The sequence below is a fragment of the Chelonia mydas genome, chromosome 1, assembly GCF_015237465.2.
Source record: "Chelonia mydas isolate rCheMyd1 chromosome 1, rCheMyd1.pri.v2, whole genome shotgun sequence".
Classification (NCBI taxonomy): domain Eukaryota; kingdom Metazoa; phylum Chordata; order Testudines; family Cheloniidae; genus Chelonia; species Chelonia mydas.
In genome coordinates, this window is record NC_057849.1 from 204,142,219 (window position 1) to 204,159,431 (window position 17,213).

Consider the following 17,213-nt stretch of genomic DNA (forward strand, 5'->3'; position numbering starts at 1 on the left):
ATAAATTCTTGGAGAAGTTCTAGTAGTTAATAAGAATCTGACTACGTCAAGGTTCTCATTTGTATAAAATTTCCTTGTTTGAGTGGAATCTTCCACACAAATTGTTTATTACAATGACAGCTGCACAGCAATATCTTAACTTTGCCCACACTTCTCCTATATTCAGAACCAGTCATGCAGATGTGTGTGTGTATATTTGAACCTCCTTTAATTTCCATGTGTGGCAACCTTGTGTTTGCATTCGTGACTGCAATTCCTGGGTTTTGTCCATAAAAGCATGTCAGCATTTTTAAAACTTGATGACCGCAGTCTATGAATTGACTCTCACAGACAAACAAAAACAAAAGGAACAATTGCAAAGATTTATTTAGCGCAGTCTGTGCTTGGCACTTAGAAACAGAGTTCCGTGCATAGGGCAAATCTTTATACACCTTTTATTCTTCATACATATTTTACATACACTTTTTATTGCCCTCTTTTATATTCATAATATTGAATCCCCCACTAGGCACATAAATACATTTATACAACACCTCAAAACAAATCTCAATAATATCTGTATTCTGTTACTTGGTATTTGCATTTTCACACAACTTAAATGCTTAGCTCGCACCAAGCTACAATTGTTTTCTTATTTTTAAAGGACTTGAAGAAAAATGAGAAAAAAACAGAAAAGAAAGAAACTTCAAAAGGCAATGATCTATTTGGTAAAACAGAGATCTAATGGCAGGCTGGGTGGAGAACACCTGTCCTTATCATTACTTAAATGCTAAAGGTTTTCTATGGCAACTCTTGCATGCAAGATAGATGAAGTTGGCCATACTATATATCTCAGGTCTGCAGAAAAGCAGAGCTCTCTTTTCTTGCCACCATTCACCATGAGCTGAATCTGGAGCTTTTTCTCTTGTTGAGTTGAATGCTGTGGGGCATATATGTTCCAAGCACAGATTTTCATTTCGTTTTGGCTGTGCTACTCTGGGTGACATCCACAGGAGTTGCACAGCTGAGACACCTCTCCCCTTCGGTATCATTCTAAAAATGCCCCCCAGCATATGGCAGAGGTTCCACCTCTGCTGACTAGGGTGTTCAAAGAAACATTTAATTTATGAGTTAAAACTCCTCGCTCTGGGCTCTCTCTCTTTGTGCAGGCATGGCACCATTGTGAGCTAGACCCATGCAAAGAAAACTGCCTGCCAGGCACAGCCAGACTCAGAAAGTAAATATCTTTTGCGGGAGAGACGTTCCAGTTCAGCAATAATGTTCTGTTACTACAGTGGGGAGAGGGGACCACAGGACTTGTGTTAACTTCAGCAATATGCTAAACCACTCAGGCAGCAAGGAAAAGTCAGGGAAGGGTGAGGCCCTTAACGCAATGGCCTCTCATGGGCAGTGCAGCTCTGTAAGAGGAAGTCTTCAGTGACTTCTTTCCTTTGGTGTGGCGGAGATAGCACACGTACCAGACTCCCTCAACATCAAGAGTTCACGCTAATGGAGAGTTAATGCATATACTGTATTTTCTCCGATTCACTCCAGCTTCTCTTAAGTGAGGCACTTCTCTCTAAAAAGTCCATTTGGCGCAGACGCTCCATTGCAGATGCTTAGGCCCCGGATTACAATGAGCAGCAGAGGCTGTCAGAGCAGGGGCTTTCCATTGGATTCTTTGGAGTGTAACTTAGATGGCTTGTGTTTCCATTGATAAGTAAACTACTAGTTCCATTATAAGTTTAAAGGCAAAAAGGTATTGAGACAGGATCGCCCATGGAGACAATGAGGGTCTTGCTGCCTTCAGTTCCAAGGAGACAAATCACTGGTTAAACCATGTGCACGGACATCTGTGAAGATGAGCCTGGAACAGCCCCATATTGTCTGTTGTCACAGGCGTTGGCTGTTTGCTGGTTGCTGGATGGAGGACTGATCATGTGCATCCCATGATCCACCCCTGTTGAAAGGTATTGCCTCTCTCCAAAAGCCCCGTTGGAAGGGGAAGAACAGAGTAAAGTGCTTTGAGGGGTGGTCAGTTTCTCTGGGCTTGCTGCCAGCCTAGGGGAAGCAGGGAAATTGTATCCATACAGGTTGTAAGGGTTGTGAAGGGAGAAGGCATTGTAGGAGCTCTGCTGCATGTGGCCACCACCAAACATATGTGAAGAAGAAGAGGTGGAGGCAGGGTTGCCTGCTTGCATGACATATTGAAACTGAGAGGCTGGGAATGACCCCAGCTGGCCACCAAAGGCTTCCATCTTACCATTGTTAGGCAGAGAGGAAGGAGTAGGCATTCCTGAGATCAAGGATGGAGTCCTCTGAGGCATGAAGGTTTCTGAGGGCTGAGTGGCAGAAGCAGTGCCGCTTTGGAGTCGGTTGTACCCACTGTCACTTAGCCCAGGGTAGCTCTGTAAGGCAGCCATGTTGCTTCTGGCACATGGGGGATAATCGGACAGGTTGAGATTGCACAGCTGGCTCTCCCGGCAGCCAACATTGAAAGTGTTGGGGGCCAAGTGAAAGGTTGGAGGGGAACAGGATGGAGAGAGAAGATGAGAGGAGGCAGAGGGCGATGGGGTCCCGGTGCTGGAGGTTGTTGGGGAGGTGCCTGTGCTGCCCCCTGAAAAACAAAACACAAAAGAGGATTTTAAAAGATCCACAGCACATATGCAAAACAAGCTGGTCCCCTTACAAACCAACTTCTCTTAGTAAACAAACATGTACGGCAAAATGGTCACCGTAAAAACTAGCCTCTACTAGCTTGCATCTTAGTTTCACAAGCGAAATTGCTTGCTCCTTCTTTTGTTATTATTTGATTTTTAAACAGGTTTTCTTCCCTTCTACAATAGGAGAGAGAAGCACCACACCTTACAGCAAATTCCAGATCAGTGAAAACAGCTGTGGGCAAACCCAGCTCCATCTGTCAAGAGATCTGCATTTTACAGGGATATTAATCTAGTGTGCTCTTATTTAAAGTCTTGTCTCACTCTCTACTAGTCTCCAGGAAGACCACCTATTCAGCAGTCTGTACTGCACTGCTGCACACGTGCTTCATCATCAGCACTGCGGGCCTGCGGCAGGAAGTGGCTGAGAGCATGTACGATTTTTACAGCATTCCATGATTTTCTGTGATGGCTCATTGTGGAGTCAATAGTACTGATTTAAGCCACAGGATAAATTACACTAAAAATGGACAATGGTTACAAGCTACAGTGTGTTCTGCACAGCAGATGAATGGCATGTTTGAATAAGGTTCTTCCATCATCTGCTTTAACTTTAAAACAGTACCGGATTGCATGCCCTCATTTACTATTAATGAGTATTATAATTTCTATTACAGTATTAACTATACCGCATAATAAGCAGGTGCCTGGTGCCATACAAAGAAATAGAATACCTTTCCCCTTTGAGCTGATAATATGAAGAAGCTAAAAACACAATAATATGAGAAGAGAACATACCAGGAAGGGATGTGGGGAAATGGGTGAAGAACAACAGAGGCATGGCTTTGGGGAGTGCAATTTTCCACTGAGCACAGACTGTAGAAGATATTTTCTTTCAAATGCTTCTTTTTACATTTTACATATTTCTTTATTTGCGGGGTTTGCATGGAAGGGCTTTGCTGAAGAAGTATATGGGAACCGGAGGAGTAATATGGTTAGAGGTGTGATGAGACCAGAGCAGAGGGAGAGGAAGATGATTGTAGAAGCTGAATTTTGGTCAAGCTGGAAGGGACCAGAGAAGAGGCAGGGGCACTAGAGAACAGGAAGACACAGTAGTCAAGGTGAAAAGGAGTACTTGTGGCACCTTAGAGACTAACCAATTTATTTGAGCATGAGCTTTCGTGAGCTACAGCTCACTTCATCGGATGCATATTGTGGAAACTGCAGAAGACATTATATACACAGAGACCATGAAACAATACCTCCTCCCACCCCACTCTCCTAAAGGTAGGAGAGTGGGGTGGGAGGAGTGGGGTGGGAGGAGGTATTGTTTCATGGTCTCTGTGTATATAATGTCTTCTGCAGTTTCCACAGTATGCATCCGATGAAGTGAGCTGTAGCTCACGAAAGCTTATGCTCAAATAAATTGGTTAGTCGCTAAGGTGCCACAAGTACTCCTTTTCTTTTTGTGAATACAGACTAACACGGCTGTTACTCTGAAACTAGTCAAGGTGAGAGCTGACTAAGGTAAGGAGAAGGATTTTGGCAGTGAGTTTTAAAAGGAAAGGACAGATTCTGAGGTACTGTCATGGGAAAAAAATAAGAGGAGTTGGAGACTGCCTGGACATGGTATAAAAATGACAGAGGATTGAATACAGCCCTGAGGCTGGGCACCTGGATAATGGGGATAGTGTAGCTATTGTCAGTGATTGAAAGACAAGTTCTGTTTTCACTATGTTGCATCTGAGTGAGTGGTGGGACACTGATGATGCTACGTTAGAAAGTGATCGAATATTTGAGATGAAACTGAGTGGGGGAGGTCAGAAGGAGCCGTAGATTTGGAAGAAATTAATAAACTTGTTTCTGTTTTCACATCTATTTGGAATGAGAACTAGAAATGGTGAAATACAAGAAGAAAGGCTGGTCTTAGGTATTTCCAGCCAAGACAGCAAAGGAGGTTATGGAAATATTGAAGTAAAACCTGTTCTCATGAGATCTGCAGCCTAATTCTGCAAACTCAGCCTGGATAGCTCTGATAAGCATCCAAACTCTTGGGTGATTATCAGAATTAAACTACAATTCTGAATCATTTTAATGTTCTCTTATCTGAAAATGTCTACCTCACTCTGAGTAAACTGCAGAAAAAAAGTGTCCTCAAATATTTATTCAAATTCAAAAGTAAATTTTGATTCAACAGCATTTAAGCACCTTCACTTTCCAAGAACATTCAAGTATTCAAGCTTTCCTAGCATGTATACTCATGAAAAGTACATTTGAGCTTGAATGTTCAAAGATTCACTGTAAGTGAATTCAGAATTTTGTATTTGGTTGTAAAATTTGCAGTTCTTTGTGTGTTTGTTAGTTAAACAAGTCACTCAGTTAGGGAACAGATAAAATACCATGTGATATGTAATGAACCAACACAACACAAGTGTCAAAATGTGATGAGCTGAAATGAATTTTTTGTGAACAATCTGCAGGCCATTAATTATATGATGATAGCCTTTGGGAATAAATATGAACACAAATAATTTCTATGAATTTTGTGAGAATGTTGAGATCCATTTGTAGTAAAATTTGTTGAATAAATTATTCATTGTGACTAATCAGTGACCTCTTCTTCTTACACTACGATGAACCTGAGAAAATAGTGTAGGAAAGCAGCATAAACTACTGGCTGCAATATAGACGAGGCTTGAAATGTTTGTTCAGGAAATTGGGATAGAATCTTAACCAGAGTAGACATTCTGTTTCCTCAGAGCAAGGATGTAAAGATCTATATAGTGGTATTACAAAATGTAATAATTATATTGTACACCTAACATTGCACATAAACAGGAATTAAAGTGGTTCCACCCCAAGTCATCCCCATCCACTGACCAGCAGTGAAAATCCAGTAATTAAGACAAAGCCAACCTAAAAAGTTATTTTGCACTAGGCCCTAAAAATGGCCATGATCTGATGGACACAACAATGGAAGCAATTCCAGAGCTGCCAACCACTCACCTCAGGAGTTCAACCCTAAGTATGGAACTCAAGAGTTTTCTGGCAAGTCCCAACTGCTACAGAAGGCATGAGGCTGAAGTAGTCACTTGAGTAGTGAGGTGCCAGGTGCTTTATAAAGGATAACCATTGAATGCCATCTGAAGCAGGATGGAAGACAACGTAGGGCATGGAGTACAGGAGTTATGTATTCATATCAGCTTGCCCTGCTTAAAAGACAAGCAGCAGGATTCTGCACTAGCTGAAGTTTCTGAGTTGTCCTCTGGGGTAGAACTCAAGTTAACCCCTACCAGCCAGATACGGTTAGTATTTTCCTAGAGTTGACATTTGTAGTGTCTGGTTGTTGGAAAGATGGTTAATACCCACTTTAGAAAGCACTGAGTCCAGCAAGTGCACACCCATCAAACTAAGGCCTTGTCCATGCAGAGTTTTGCACCATTTTACTAAAGACATGAATTTAAGCCAATTTAGTTAAACTGGTGCAAACGGCTGTGTGGACATTCTATTTCATTTTAAATGAGGCATAGTTTGGTTTAGCTTAAATCAATTAAAAATAGGTTTCAATTAAACCAAAATAAGTGATTTTTAAACTGAAATAAGAATGTCCACACAGGGATTTGCATCAGTTTAACTAAACTGGTGTACATTTGTGTATAGACAAGGCCTTACTCACACTTGACCTAAACCTTAAGATTTGGCAAGCCAATTCTTTTAACACATTTTCTCTTCTAACAACTCCTCCTCTCACTTTTCAGAAGTTCCTCATGCCAAGACACCTGGTTTGCACTGAAATACATGTTTAAACAACTTTTTGCACTGGTTTCACTGAACTAGTTTCAAATGACACCTTTAGGGCATGTTTACATGGGCAGGTAATGCTTACTATTAAAGTGCACTGATGTGTTGCACACTAATTGGTCCATGTAGACCCTGCTAGTGCACACTGCAAATTCCCTATGGTGGTTTAAAGTATCACTGTTTGAAACAGCACTATGTTGAAGTGCATTTGGAAAATTTTAGTGCATACCAGCAGGGTCTACACGGACTAATTAATGCACAACATGTTAGTGTGCATTTCCGCGCCATGTAGACAAGTCATTAGTCAAACTGGTGCAAATCTGCATGTAGATAACCCCTTCGGATACAATTTTCAAAGACACTTGAGTGACTTAGCAGCCTACTGCCCAGCTTCAAACGTGACACAGCTGTAGGAGCTAGGCAAAAGAATGCATTTCTCTGGGCACTGACACTATTTGTGAATTCAGGTTGAATTCAAAATATAGTTTTGGCTGAAAAACATTCATTTTTTTCCCCTTGAAAAGTCAAAACAGTTCATTTCAACCATTTTGGAGTTCATTTCAAAATGGAGGGTTGTTTTTTTTCAAAATTTAGCTATATGCACTTTTTTTTTTAAAAAAGGTGAAAATTCTGAAATTTTCCTCCTGAAAATTCCATGAAGCCTCCCCCCTCCCCACACCGAAATTCATTTCTGATCTAAAAACACCCTGAAAAAAACAAAATTTAATTTTGTTTCTGGTGGGTTTTGATACAAAAAAAAAAAAGTTTGGGGGTTTTGTTTTGGTTTTTCGTTTTGGCAACAAAACAAAACAAAAAAGTCTGTTTTGGTTAGAAACAAACTGAATTTTTGGTTTTTTGTTTTGGGGTTTTTTTCAGATTTTTTGGTTCAGACCCTGAATCAGAAAAACAATTATTTGCTCAGCTTGACTTAGGAGCCTAAGTCCCATTGGCTTTCAGTGACACTTAGGCTCCTAGCTGCCTAAGTCCCTTTTGAAAATGGGTTTGGGGCCAGATTTTTAAAGGTATTTAGGCATTGAAAAATGCAGATATGAGCCTAATGGGATTTTAAAAAGTTCCTGTTTGCCTAAGTCCCATTGAAATCACACTAGATGCTTTTCAAAATTTTACCCTTTTAGTTGTGACAGTCATTAGATGACTGCATACATACAGGGAACGGATGTGTTGAGTAAGAGAACATAATTCCCTTCCCCCCTATAAACACATGCGCATACATGTGTGCGCGCACACACACACACACACACACACACACTTTTGACTAAAAATGGCTCAAGAGCTCTTATTTCAACTTTCCAAAGCACTTTGCCTTTGCACAGAGAACAAGAATGAAAATGATAACCCAAAGGTGAACATTTCAGGAGGTTATGGGTAAGTGAGGGCTCATGCAGTCTTATGTAACTTTAACCATACTGGTCACTTCTGAGTGGTTGCTATTATCTACTTCTAAAAAGAGTACCATAGTTAATATTTATTCTGCATACCCTCCACTGTTCAGAAGCCTTGCTGACAAATAAGATTTTTTGTTTTAGCCATCCATTTATGGAGTATAATCATGTATAATACTGGATTCCTGCATTAATCAAACCCCAGTGGAGGACCTGAAACTAGTAGTTTAATATATGACAGATTTTCACTTGCTGTAATTGAAACTCTATACTGTGCATAAAAGGTCCTGTCCTCCCTTTCTGTTGTCCTTCCAAACTTTGCATTACAAATATGACTGACAAGCAACAGATTTCTCCTTCTCTTGCCCTCTCTACACCTCTGTCTGCTTTTCCTAATTTTCAAGAACTCAATTGCACAGAAATCTAAAAATGGCAGAAAGCTGGGAAGAAGCGAGTCACCAGAGAGTTCTTCATCACATTACCCCTGCAACCTCTCAGATTAGTTTCATTTCTTCTTTACGCCTGCAATACCTCCCTGTCAGTGGAGATGTTCAGAAACTACATAGCTTTGATGCCTCTTTCAAGGCATCTCAGTCCCAGCAGGTGCAGTGCTATGTGACCTTCCAATGGAAAAGAAGTCCGGAGTGTTCACAAAAAAGCAATGCCCTGGGCTTAACCGTTCCATCAAGGCTGTCATTCCTGTGCTGATTATCCTCACAATGCTGAGTACTGAATTTGTGAGTAACTGGAATCCAGTCCCACATTTCCTGAAAAAGTCAATGGAATTTTCCACCCATGGTTATCAGCAAGCTAAGAATGGAAGCAATACAAATTGCTTCCAAGATGTGCAATGTGCTAGACTCCATCCTGTTTCTTTCTTGGTTCTGGGATATATCTTCCCCTTTCGTGGGGTGATGAGACGGATCTATTTCTCCATAAAGATTTGCTCCATAAGAACATAACTCATTGTTTCCTCATTACAATTTTTGGGCAATCATTGAATTATCAATTCATGGCACAATCTTCAAAAGGATAGAGATGAGACTGAAAGGCTGTTTGCATAGTTGTTGCAACAGCCAGGATTTCTCAGAAGCTCTTTTCAGTCTCACGTATGAGTCTATTAAAAGGTCCACAGAAGGGCAACAAAGATGGTTACAGGGATGGATTTAGGAGGAGAAGGGACTTATTAGAGGACACACATATACAAAGAATTAGACATTAGACATTCAGAGTTAGAAGGGTGTAATGAAAGCTGAGCTGTCACTTCTTTTAAGATGCCTCCAAGTCTGAGAATCTGTAGAAATATTAGTAAATTTAGAACCAGTTACAATAATACTTTCCATTTCTATTGCATTTCTGAAGAGTCCCCCTATAGCTCACCTTGACCAACCGACATGTTAAAGCAACAACTTGCCCAGTTTACACCAGGATTTTAAAATGTGCTAGATGTTTAGACCAAGACCAAAAAGAGGATAAGAAACCACAGTGCCAGGCTCCCAGTCCTGCATGCTAATCACTAGGCCATGCTTTCTTAAAGGAAAAGAGACAATAACACCCATACGGATAGTCTGTTACACAATGGCTTGTGTCCATCATGACAACCATAGGATTTTCCTGTACTACATCTACACTCACTCAACCAGATGCTCATTGCACCAGATTGTCAGCCTTTGGCATGGCCAGCAGTAATGTAGTAAATAGATCTCTTTCCTGGACCATATATCACCTACAGAAATTAGTTCCCTACAACCTCAATTCAGATACAGGCGTATTAATCTGATTCATCTCTGTGGGCTGTTAGATCCAGTGAGCTTCCAGGACACCCTAGAGGAGAAACTGTCTAGCAGCAAGAATAGTTCACTGACCACTACAACAATCAGTTGGACACAACCGTTGATATACTGGCCACAAAACGGCCATTGCCCCAATGAAGTATATCAAACAAAGAATGGATGCAAATAATGAACACTTGTGGCACCCCTCTGCGTCTGATATTGAAATATGCAAGGAAATCCTGCAGTTTGGCTGCTAAGATTAATCAAATCTGAGATAGTCTCATCAGCACCAAAGAAACCAACCCGAGACAACGACCTGTGGCCCTTCCACCATTCTTGATAGAGGTCCAGTCCAGCAGAGGCCCTGGAAACTCTAGGCCAGTACATGCTAAGCAGATCCCTGCCTCCAGGCCTACTGCTAAGCAAGATTTTTGAATTGTGGGGAAAAAATATACTAGTACTATCCCAAGCCCAACACACAAACCAAGCTCCACTCATACTGAAATGAGATGCCATTCACAGTAGATTGTGCAATTCTTCATAATATGACTATCCCTTTTCTCCCTTGTGTGATTTGATTAGCAGTGAACCTGATAACATTTAAATTCTGTAATAAGGATTCAGAGTTAACACCAGCGGTTCACCTGGAGACTCTGGTCAACTCAGGGGCCTCAGGTAATTTTATAGAGCAGGATGTGGCTAAGGCCCACGGGATCCCTGCAGTGTGTAAGAATTCTCTGGATCTGGCGGAAACCATTTCTGGTTTGCTCCTAGCCTTGGTGCTGGTCATCCACCAGACCACCCATTAGCAGTAATTACTCTTCTGGGGCACTGGGACCCTCTTCAGTTCAGGTTGATTCAGGGCCCCCCATGCCCTGGTCATCCTGGGAATGCTCTGGCTTGTTGCTTATGACCTCCCACAAACGGCAGCCTCCAATGGTCAGCTGTACCCTTGAGCTTTTTACTAGTGCAAGCTCACCCCAGTGGAGCAAAACTATGGCTCAAATCAGCCTTTGAGGAATGGTGGCATCTCCTGGAGGGTGCCAGATTCCTATCCATGTCCTCACCGACCACAAGAACCTTGAATTTCTGAAGATGGTTCAGGAAGCACCGAAGTCAGCGCTGGTCCTGCTTCTTCACACAAATTGACTCCATGGTGACCTACCGCCCCAAGACCAGGAATGGGAGGGCAGATGCATTATCACAAAAGACTGACAAAGGTGACGCATTTTATGCCACATTGCAGTCTCCCCACTGCCCAGGAAACACTCCATTGTTTGAAGACAACGTCTTTCGCCTTCATGGACTGCCCACAAGTGTAATATCTCACCAAGGGTTCCAGTTAGTTTCCTGCTTTTGCTGGGAATTTTTGCATCTACTTGGCACCGAACTTTGCACCTCGACAGCTTACCACCCTAGTATCAATGGCCAGGCAGAGAGAGTGAATCAGGTCCTGGAGTAACACCTATGCTGCTTCCTAAATTACCACCAGGACAATTGGCTGGCACTCATTCCCCAGGCAGAATTTACCTACAAGTCCACGCATGCCTTCACCCACCAGACCCCTTTCTTCACAAATGCCCACTGTTGCTGACCTCACTGCACACATCCACTAAGAACATCAAGAACTCAGGCACTGGTTAGCACAGACTTACACAGCATACAAGTGCTGAGTGACACTGTCAGCTAACCCTTAACTTCAAGGTACGGGATAAGCTTTGGCAATATGTCCAAAACCCTTGCTCCCACCTGTCTATCCGAAAATTGGACCACAAATACTTGGAGACCTTTTGCAATCATGGAACAACTTAACCGGGTAGCCTTTCAACGGCAGCTGTAAGAATCCCTCAAGGTCCACCTTGTGTTCTCTCTACTGAAACCTTTCACTGAGAATCCCTTCCCACAACGCACTACTCCTCCCCCTCTGCCGATAACCAAACAGGTCAAAGAGCAAAACGTAGGCCAGCAGATTCTAGACTCCAATATCTGATTGACTGGGAGGGATATGGCGTTCGTGGGAAACCATGGAACACATTCATGCCCCAGACCGCCTGAGCATCTTCCACCAGACCTACCCCAAGAAACCTGGCCCAGGGGCTCCTGGGAGGTGACCCCAGAAGGGAGAGGGGTGCTGTCAGGAACCATACCAGCTAGGAGCAGCTGCTGGCCTTCTCCCTGACTAACTGCACTGCTAGGCAACCAATGAGCCCAGCTGCACTGCCTCAGAACTCTCCGAGGGGCCACAGCCCCTGATTGGCTGCTGGTGTAGCAGTCCTGCTTATAAGTGTGGCCCCCACAGCTGGTCAGTGACTGCTCAGCACACCCCACATATGCAGCTGCGCTTGCCCTTCCTCCAGCCCTTGTTCCAGTCTCTGCTCCAGCCCCTGCTCCCCTCTGGCTTTGACCCCCAGCTCTGCCTCTGGTTTATGACCCTGGATGACCTTCAGGTTCTGACATTCAGCTTCCATCTCTCCAGTACTGATCCATGGCTCTGCCTCTAGCTTACAACTCTGGTTTACCCTCTCCAGCTCTGGCATTTGGCCTCTGCCCCTCCGGTACTGACCCTCAACTCATTTCCTGGACTCCACCCGCCCTGGACCCAGCAGGCCAAACTCTCACCTTCACCACTAGGCCTGATCGCCCACGGCCTGGTCAGCAATAGTATTGCACTGCTCTATACTGGTTACATTTAAGTCGCATATGGAAGGTTATCTTAACTTTTAATTAAGAAATTATAGATTCTGGAGCACCATACTGCAGCCTCCCCAAAAAGCAATAGTTTGTCAAACTACCAGAAGGTGGCCCAGTTTGTCCTCATTTAAAGGAAGCAATGCTGGCCATATGAAGTATACAATAGTCTGACTTGCACTTAGGAAACCAGCACTTCATTCCAATAACACTGCCAACAATTGCCCTGTTTCTAACATCTCTTTCTAGGGCAAACTAGTCAAGATGATAATGGAGACCAAACCCTAACATCTGACTGCTGCAATTATCCTAGACCACACACAATTGCTTTTCAGACCAAAGACAGCACCATGATAGCTGTTGTAACACTTGTTTAAAAAAATTATGACAATGGACAGGTGGTAAAATATCCAAGCTTAAACATCCATGGATCTTCCAGCTGCCTTTGACTTCATCAGCTAAGTTCTCATGGGAGAAACTCTTTTTGGGATCTCAGACAAATCCCAAAGAGACTTGACAGGCAATTGCTCCTCCCTCTCCCCCTCCCCAAGAACTCTTGTATGTGGAGTCTTGCAGGGTTAAGTCTCATTTACTTTTTAGCACAAACACCCACACCCACATACACTTTCACTCACAACCTTTGTTTCAGCAAATGGGGTCACCGCATCGACTCAGGGTTACCAGGGCCTGATAGAAATAAGCACATTCATAAACAGTATTGTAGGGGTTCTCAACATTTTTCTTTCTGAGGCCCCTCCAGCATACTATAAAAACTCCACGGCCCACATGTGCCACCATAACTGGTTTTCTGCGTATAAAAGCCAGGGCTGGCATTAGGGGGTAGCAACCAAGGCAACTGCCTGGGGCCCCATGCCACAAGGGCCCCCATGAAGCTACAGTGCTCAGGCTTTGGCTTCAGCCCCATGTGTTGGGGCTCCGGCTTTCTACCCTGGGCCCCAACGAGTCTAATGCTGGCCCTGCTTAGCGGCTACCCTGAAACCTTCTTGCGGCCCCCTAGGGGGCCCTGGGGCCCTGGTTGAGAATCACAGCAGTATTGAATAGCAAGTGGCTCAAACTCAGCCTAAGTAAAATCAAGGTGATGCCTATGAGAAGAGAGGATCACTTAGAGAAAACTAGCTAGAAAATCAGCATCACCCTCAATTCAGGGCTTCTCTCGATCAACTGTCAAGGTTCTATGGAGCCTCAGGTCCCTTTTGGACTCATCTCTGTTTCTGGAACTACAGTCTTATTCCATTTTGCCAGTAAAATAGCCAGATTGTGTCTTCTTCTTGGCTGAGGACTGCTTTGGTCCATGCCTTTGTCAGCTCTAAGTTACACTGCTACAATGCACTCTACCTCGGGCTGACTGTGAGGGCTACACTGAAACTCCAGTTTGCACAAGACCCAGCATCCTGCCTATGAACAAGAGAGCACAATGAAAGGACATCACATCAGTGTTCCACACACTCCTTTGGCTCCCTGTTTAGTTCTAAATCTATTTCAAGCTCCCAGACCTAATCTTGAAGGCTATTAATGGGCTTTGGCATGGGAGAGAGATAGTCTCTCCACCTGTGACACAGAAGACAGCTGAGATCAATGGGGATGCTGCAGTTAATGGGGATCAGGAGCAGATGGTACAGTGTTCTCAGCAGAGGCCCATTTCAGAGCAAAGATATTCCATTTGAAAGGAATGGTGCCTTAAAATTCATTGTTTGGAATTAAAATTTTGAATTTTTATGGATTTTTAATGTGAAAATAGCTCTTTAGTGGACAAGTGAACTTTGAGGGGTACAACATAGTTGAAACACCATTTCACATGAATATTTTGCCAGCTTTGCAATTCTGCTCAGGAGGAAATCTCTCCCAGCAAGTAGAGTAATGCACAATTGGCTGGGTGCGTTAATTTTTACATGTTGCACATTTTGTTTGATTTCATATGAAGCATCAGGTACTTATCATTACCACAATGCTGGTGAGATATGGGATTTACTGGTCCAATCCAGTTTGTTTAATCCTATGTTCTTACAATTATTGTTAAAGATCGGCTCATCTTAGTGTTTTGTGGGGATCAGTCTAGTATAGAGGAGCCAGCAACAGCTCTTTCAATGTTGAAAAGTGACATAATCCAGAGTTATTGGAACTCTTATTTTATTTATTATTTGTTTTATGTTCTTTGTTAGAGTCAAGAAACCAAGCCACGTATTTTTTAATAATGAGAATCTGGCTCAGGTTCAGTCTAAATTTCAAAAAATATATTCCTATTAAAGAGTTTAATAGATTCTTGGCTTTCCCCCCATCTCTTTGCCATATGCATTCAATAATCCCTAGTTTTTTTTCCCCTGGTAATAAGTAGATTTCTGTGATGGTAACATCATGCTTCAAAAGTTCAGCTGGATGGAGATCTGTTGTCATTGTGGCAAACTCCACTTACTGAAAAACTGGGACTCATTTGGACTCTCTGCTCCTCAGGAAACATTCTGTGCTTGGACAGAAGCAGCATGCCCCTCACTGGGAGGTCCATGTGGTGACCTCTAAAGCACCAATCCTGCACAGGCTTCCACATGCGCTTAGCTTTCCTAGTGAGTAGTCCCAATGAAGTCAGTCAGACACATGTGTTTGTGGTATCATTTGTGTGATTTCAAATGCAAACAGAAACCTGTTATTTTTTTAAACTGCAGTGTTGCTCAGTCCTTGAGTAGCATAATGGAATCCACTGCACTAGATGTTTGATTCTGGGCAATGTCACTGTGGGCTCTGCTCTCAAAAAAGCAAACAATGGTACGGTTTGGAATATACGGAGAATTGTATACAGTAAATATTATAATGCCTTTATATAAATTAATGGTGCGGCCCCATCCAAATACAGTCAGCAGTACTGGTCACCCGATCTCAAAAAAGTTATTGAAGAATTAGAAGCGATGGAGAGAAGTGCAATGAAAAGGATCCAGGGCCTGGAAAAATTTTCATATGAAGAGAGATTGAAAAGATTGGGATTGTATAATTTACAAAGGAGAAGACTAAGAGGGGAGACGATAAAAATTTATAAAATAATGAATGCTATAGAGGAGATAGATCAGCAGCTTCTGTTCTCCCTGTCTCATAACACAACAAGGAGACATTAAGTTAAAAGTGGCAACTTCAAAACAGATAAATGGAAACACTTTTTCACACAATGTATGATTAATCTGTGGACCTCACTGGCACATAAAGTTGTTGAGGATCTGCTAGGTTAAATAGCCCTGTAGTACCAAGTATTTTCTCCCCGTGAAGGAACCTCAGGAAGGTCTGTAATCAAGCCACCTTTCAATGTTCTTTATGATAAGCTAAGTCTCTCACTATAAGGCATTTTCTTCAGATCTCGGACCACTTTTGTGGTTCTTTCCTGAACACTTTCCAATTTGTCAACATTCTTTTTAAAATGTAGACACCGGAACTGGATGCAGTATTCCAGCATTGGTCTCACGAATGCCATATAGAGAGGTAAGATCACCTCCCTACTGCTACATGTGACTCCAAGGATCACATTATCCCTTTTTGCCACAGCACTGCACTGGGAGCTCATGTTCAGGTGTTTGTCCAGTACGACCCCTAAATCCTTTTCAGAGTCACTGCTTTCCAGGATATAGCCCTCCCCCACCCCTGGTTTAGGTGTGGCCTACATTTGTTGTTCCTAGATGTATGACCTTGCAATTGGCTATATTAAAATACAGTTTGTTTTAATAGGCCCATGGTACCAAGGGATCCAGATCGCTCTGTAGGACTTCCCTGTCCTCATCAATATTTAGCCCTCTTCCAAACATTGTGTCATTTGCAAATTTTATCAGCAGTGATTTTATGTTTACTTCCAGGTCATTGATAAAAATGTTGACTAGCATCAGGCCTAGAACTGATCTCTGTAGCACTCTGTAAGAAACACGATGATTTCCCCATTGACTACTACTTTTTGGAGTCTGTCAGTTAGACAGTCCTGAATCCATTTAACATGTGCTTTATTAATATTGTATAGGGTTAATTTTTTCATCAGAATGTCATACAAGTCAAAAGCCTTACAAAAGTCTAAGTATATTACATCTACACAGCACTTTTTATACTTTATCAACCAAACTTTTAATCTCATCAAAGTATGAAACCAGATTTGCTTGACAAGATCTATTTTGGAAAGGGTCTCTGGCCTGGATCCACAACGGCTTCTAGAAAAATCACAGGAATAACACTGCAATCCCCAAAGCCTGAGATAGGTGCATAGGCTCCTTATTCAATGAATTGGGAGACAAAACACCTAGGAATGGGATCCACAAAAGCTAGCACTCTAGGTGGTGAGCTGCCTAAGCTAGCCAATGGGAGATGCCACTGAGAGGGGTGTGTCCTGAACTGCTCCCCTGTGACAGAGATAGCCGTCTAAATCCAGGTTGCAGGGGGCACCTATTTTTGCTCATGATCCACAGATAGGAACCCATCTCAGGGAGGAGTATAAAAATATTGCTCAGGCATGCAGGAGTGAAATCAGGAAGGCCAAATCACACCTGGAGTTGCAGCTAGCAAGAGATGTTAAGAGTAACAAGAAGGGTTTCTTCAGGTATGTTGGCAACAAGAAGAAAGTCAAGGAAAGTGTGGGCCCCCTACTGAATGAGGGAGGCAACCTAGTGACAGAGGATGTGGAAAAAGCTAATGTACTCAATGCTTTTTTTGCCTCTGTCTTCACGAACAAGGTCAGCTCCCAGACTACTGCACTGGGCAGCACAGCATGGGGAGGAGGTGACCAGCCCTCTGTGGAGAAAGAAGTGGTTAGGGACTATTTAGAAAAGCTGGACCTGCACAAGTCCATGGGGCTGGATGTGCTGCATCCGAGAATGCTAAAAGAGTTGGCGGATGTGATTGCAGAGCCATTGGCCATTATCTTTGAAAAC

The 17,213-nt window shown here is 42.8% G+C and overlaps 1 protein-coding gene across 1 annotated transcript in view; it reads right to left on the bottom strand.

Moving 5' to 3' along the window:
• Positions 1 to 343: 343 nt before the first annotated feature.
• The window catches only part of TBX15 (T-box transcription factor 15), a 134,089-nt gene continuing 117,219 nt past the window's right edge, over positions 344 to 17,213 (bottom strand). Inside the window, exon 8 of the mRNA XM_007067870.4 lies at positions 344 to 2,596. Within this exon, the coding sequence (XP_007067932.3) occupies positions 1,812 to 2,596 (785 nt within the window). The 3' untranslated portion in view covers positions 344 to 1,811. The remainder of the gene's footprint in view (positions 2,597 to 17,213) is intronic.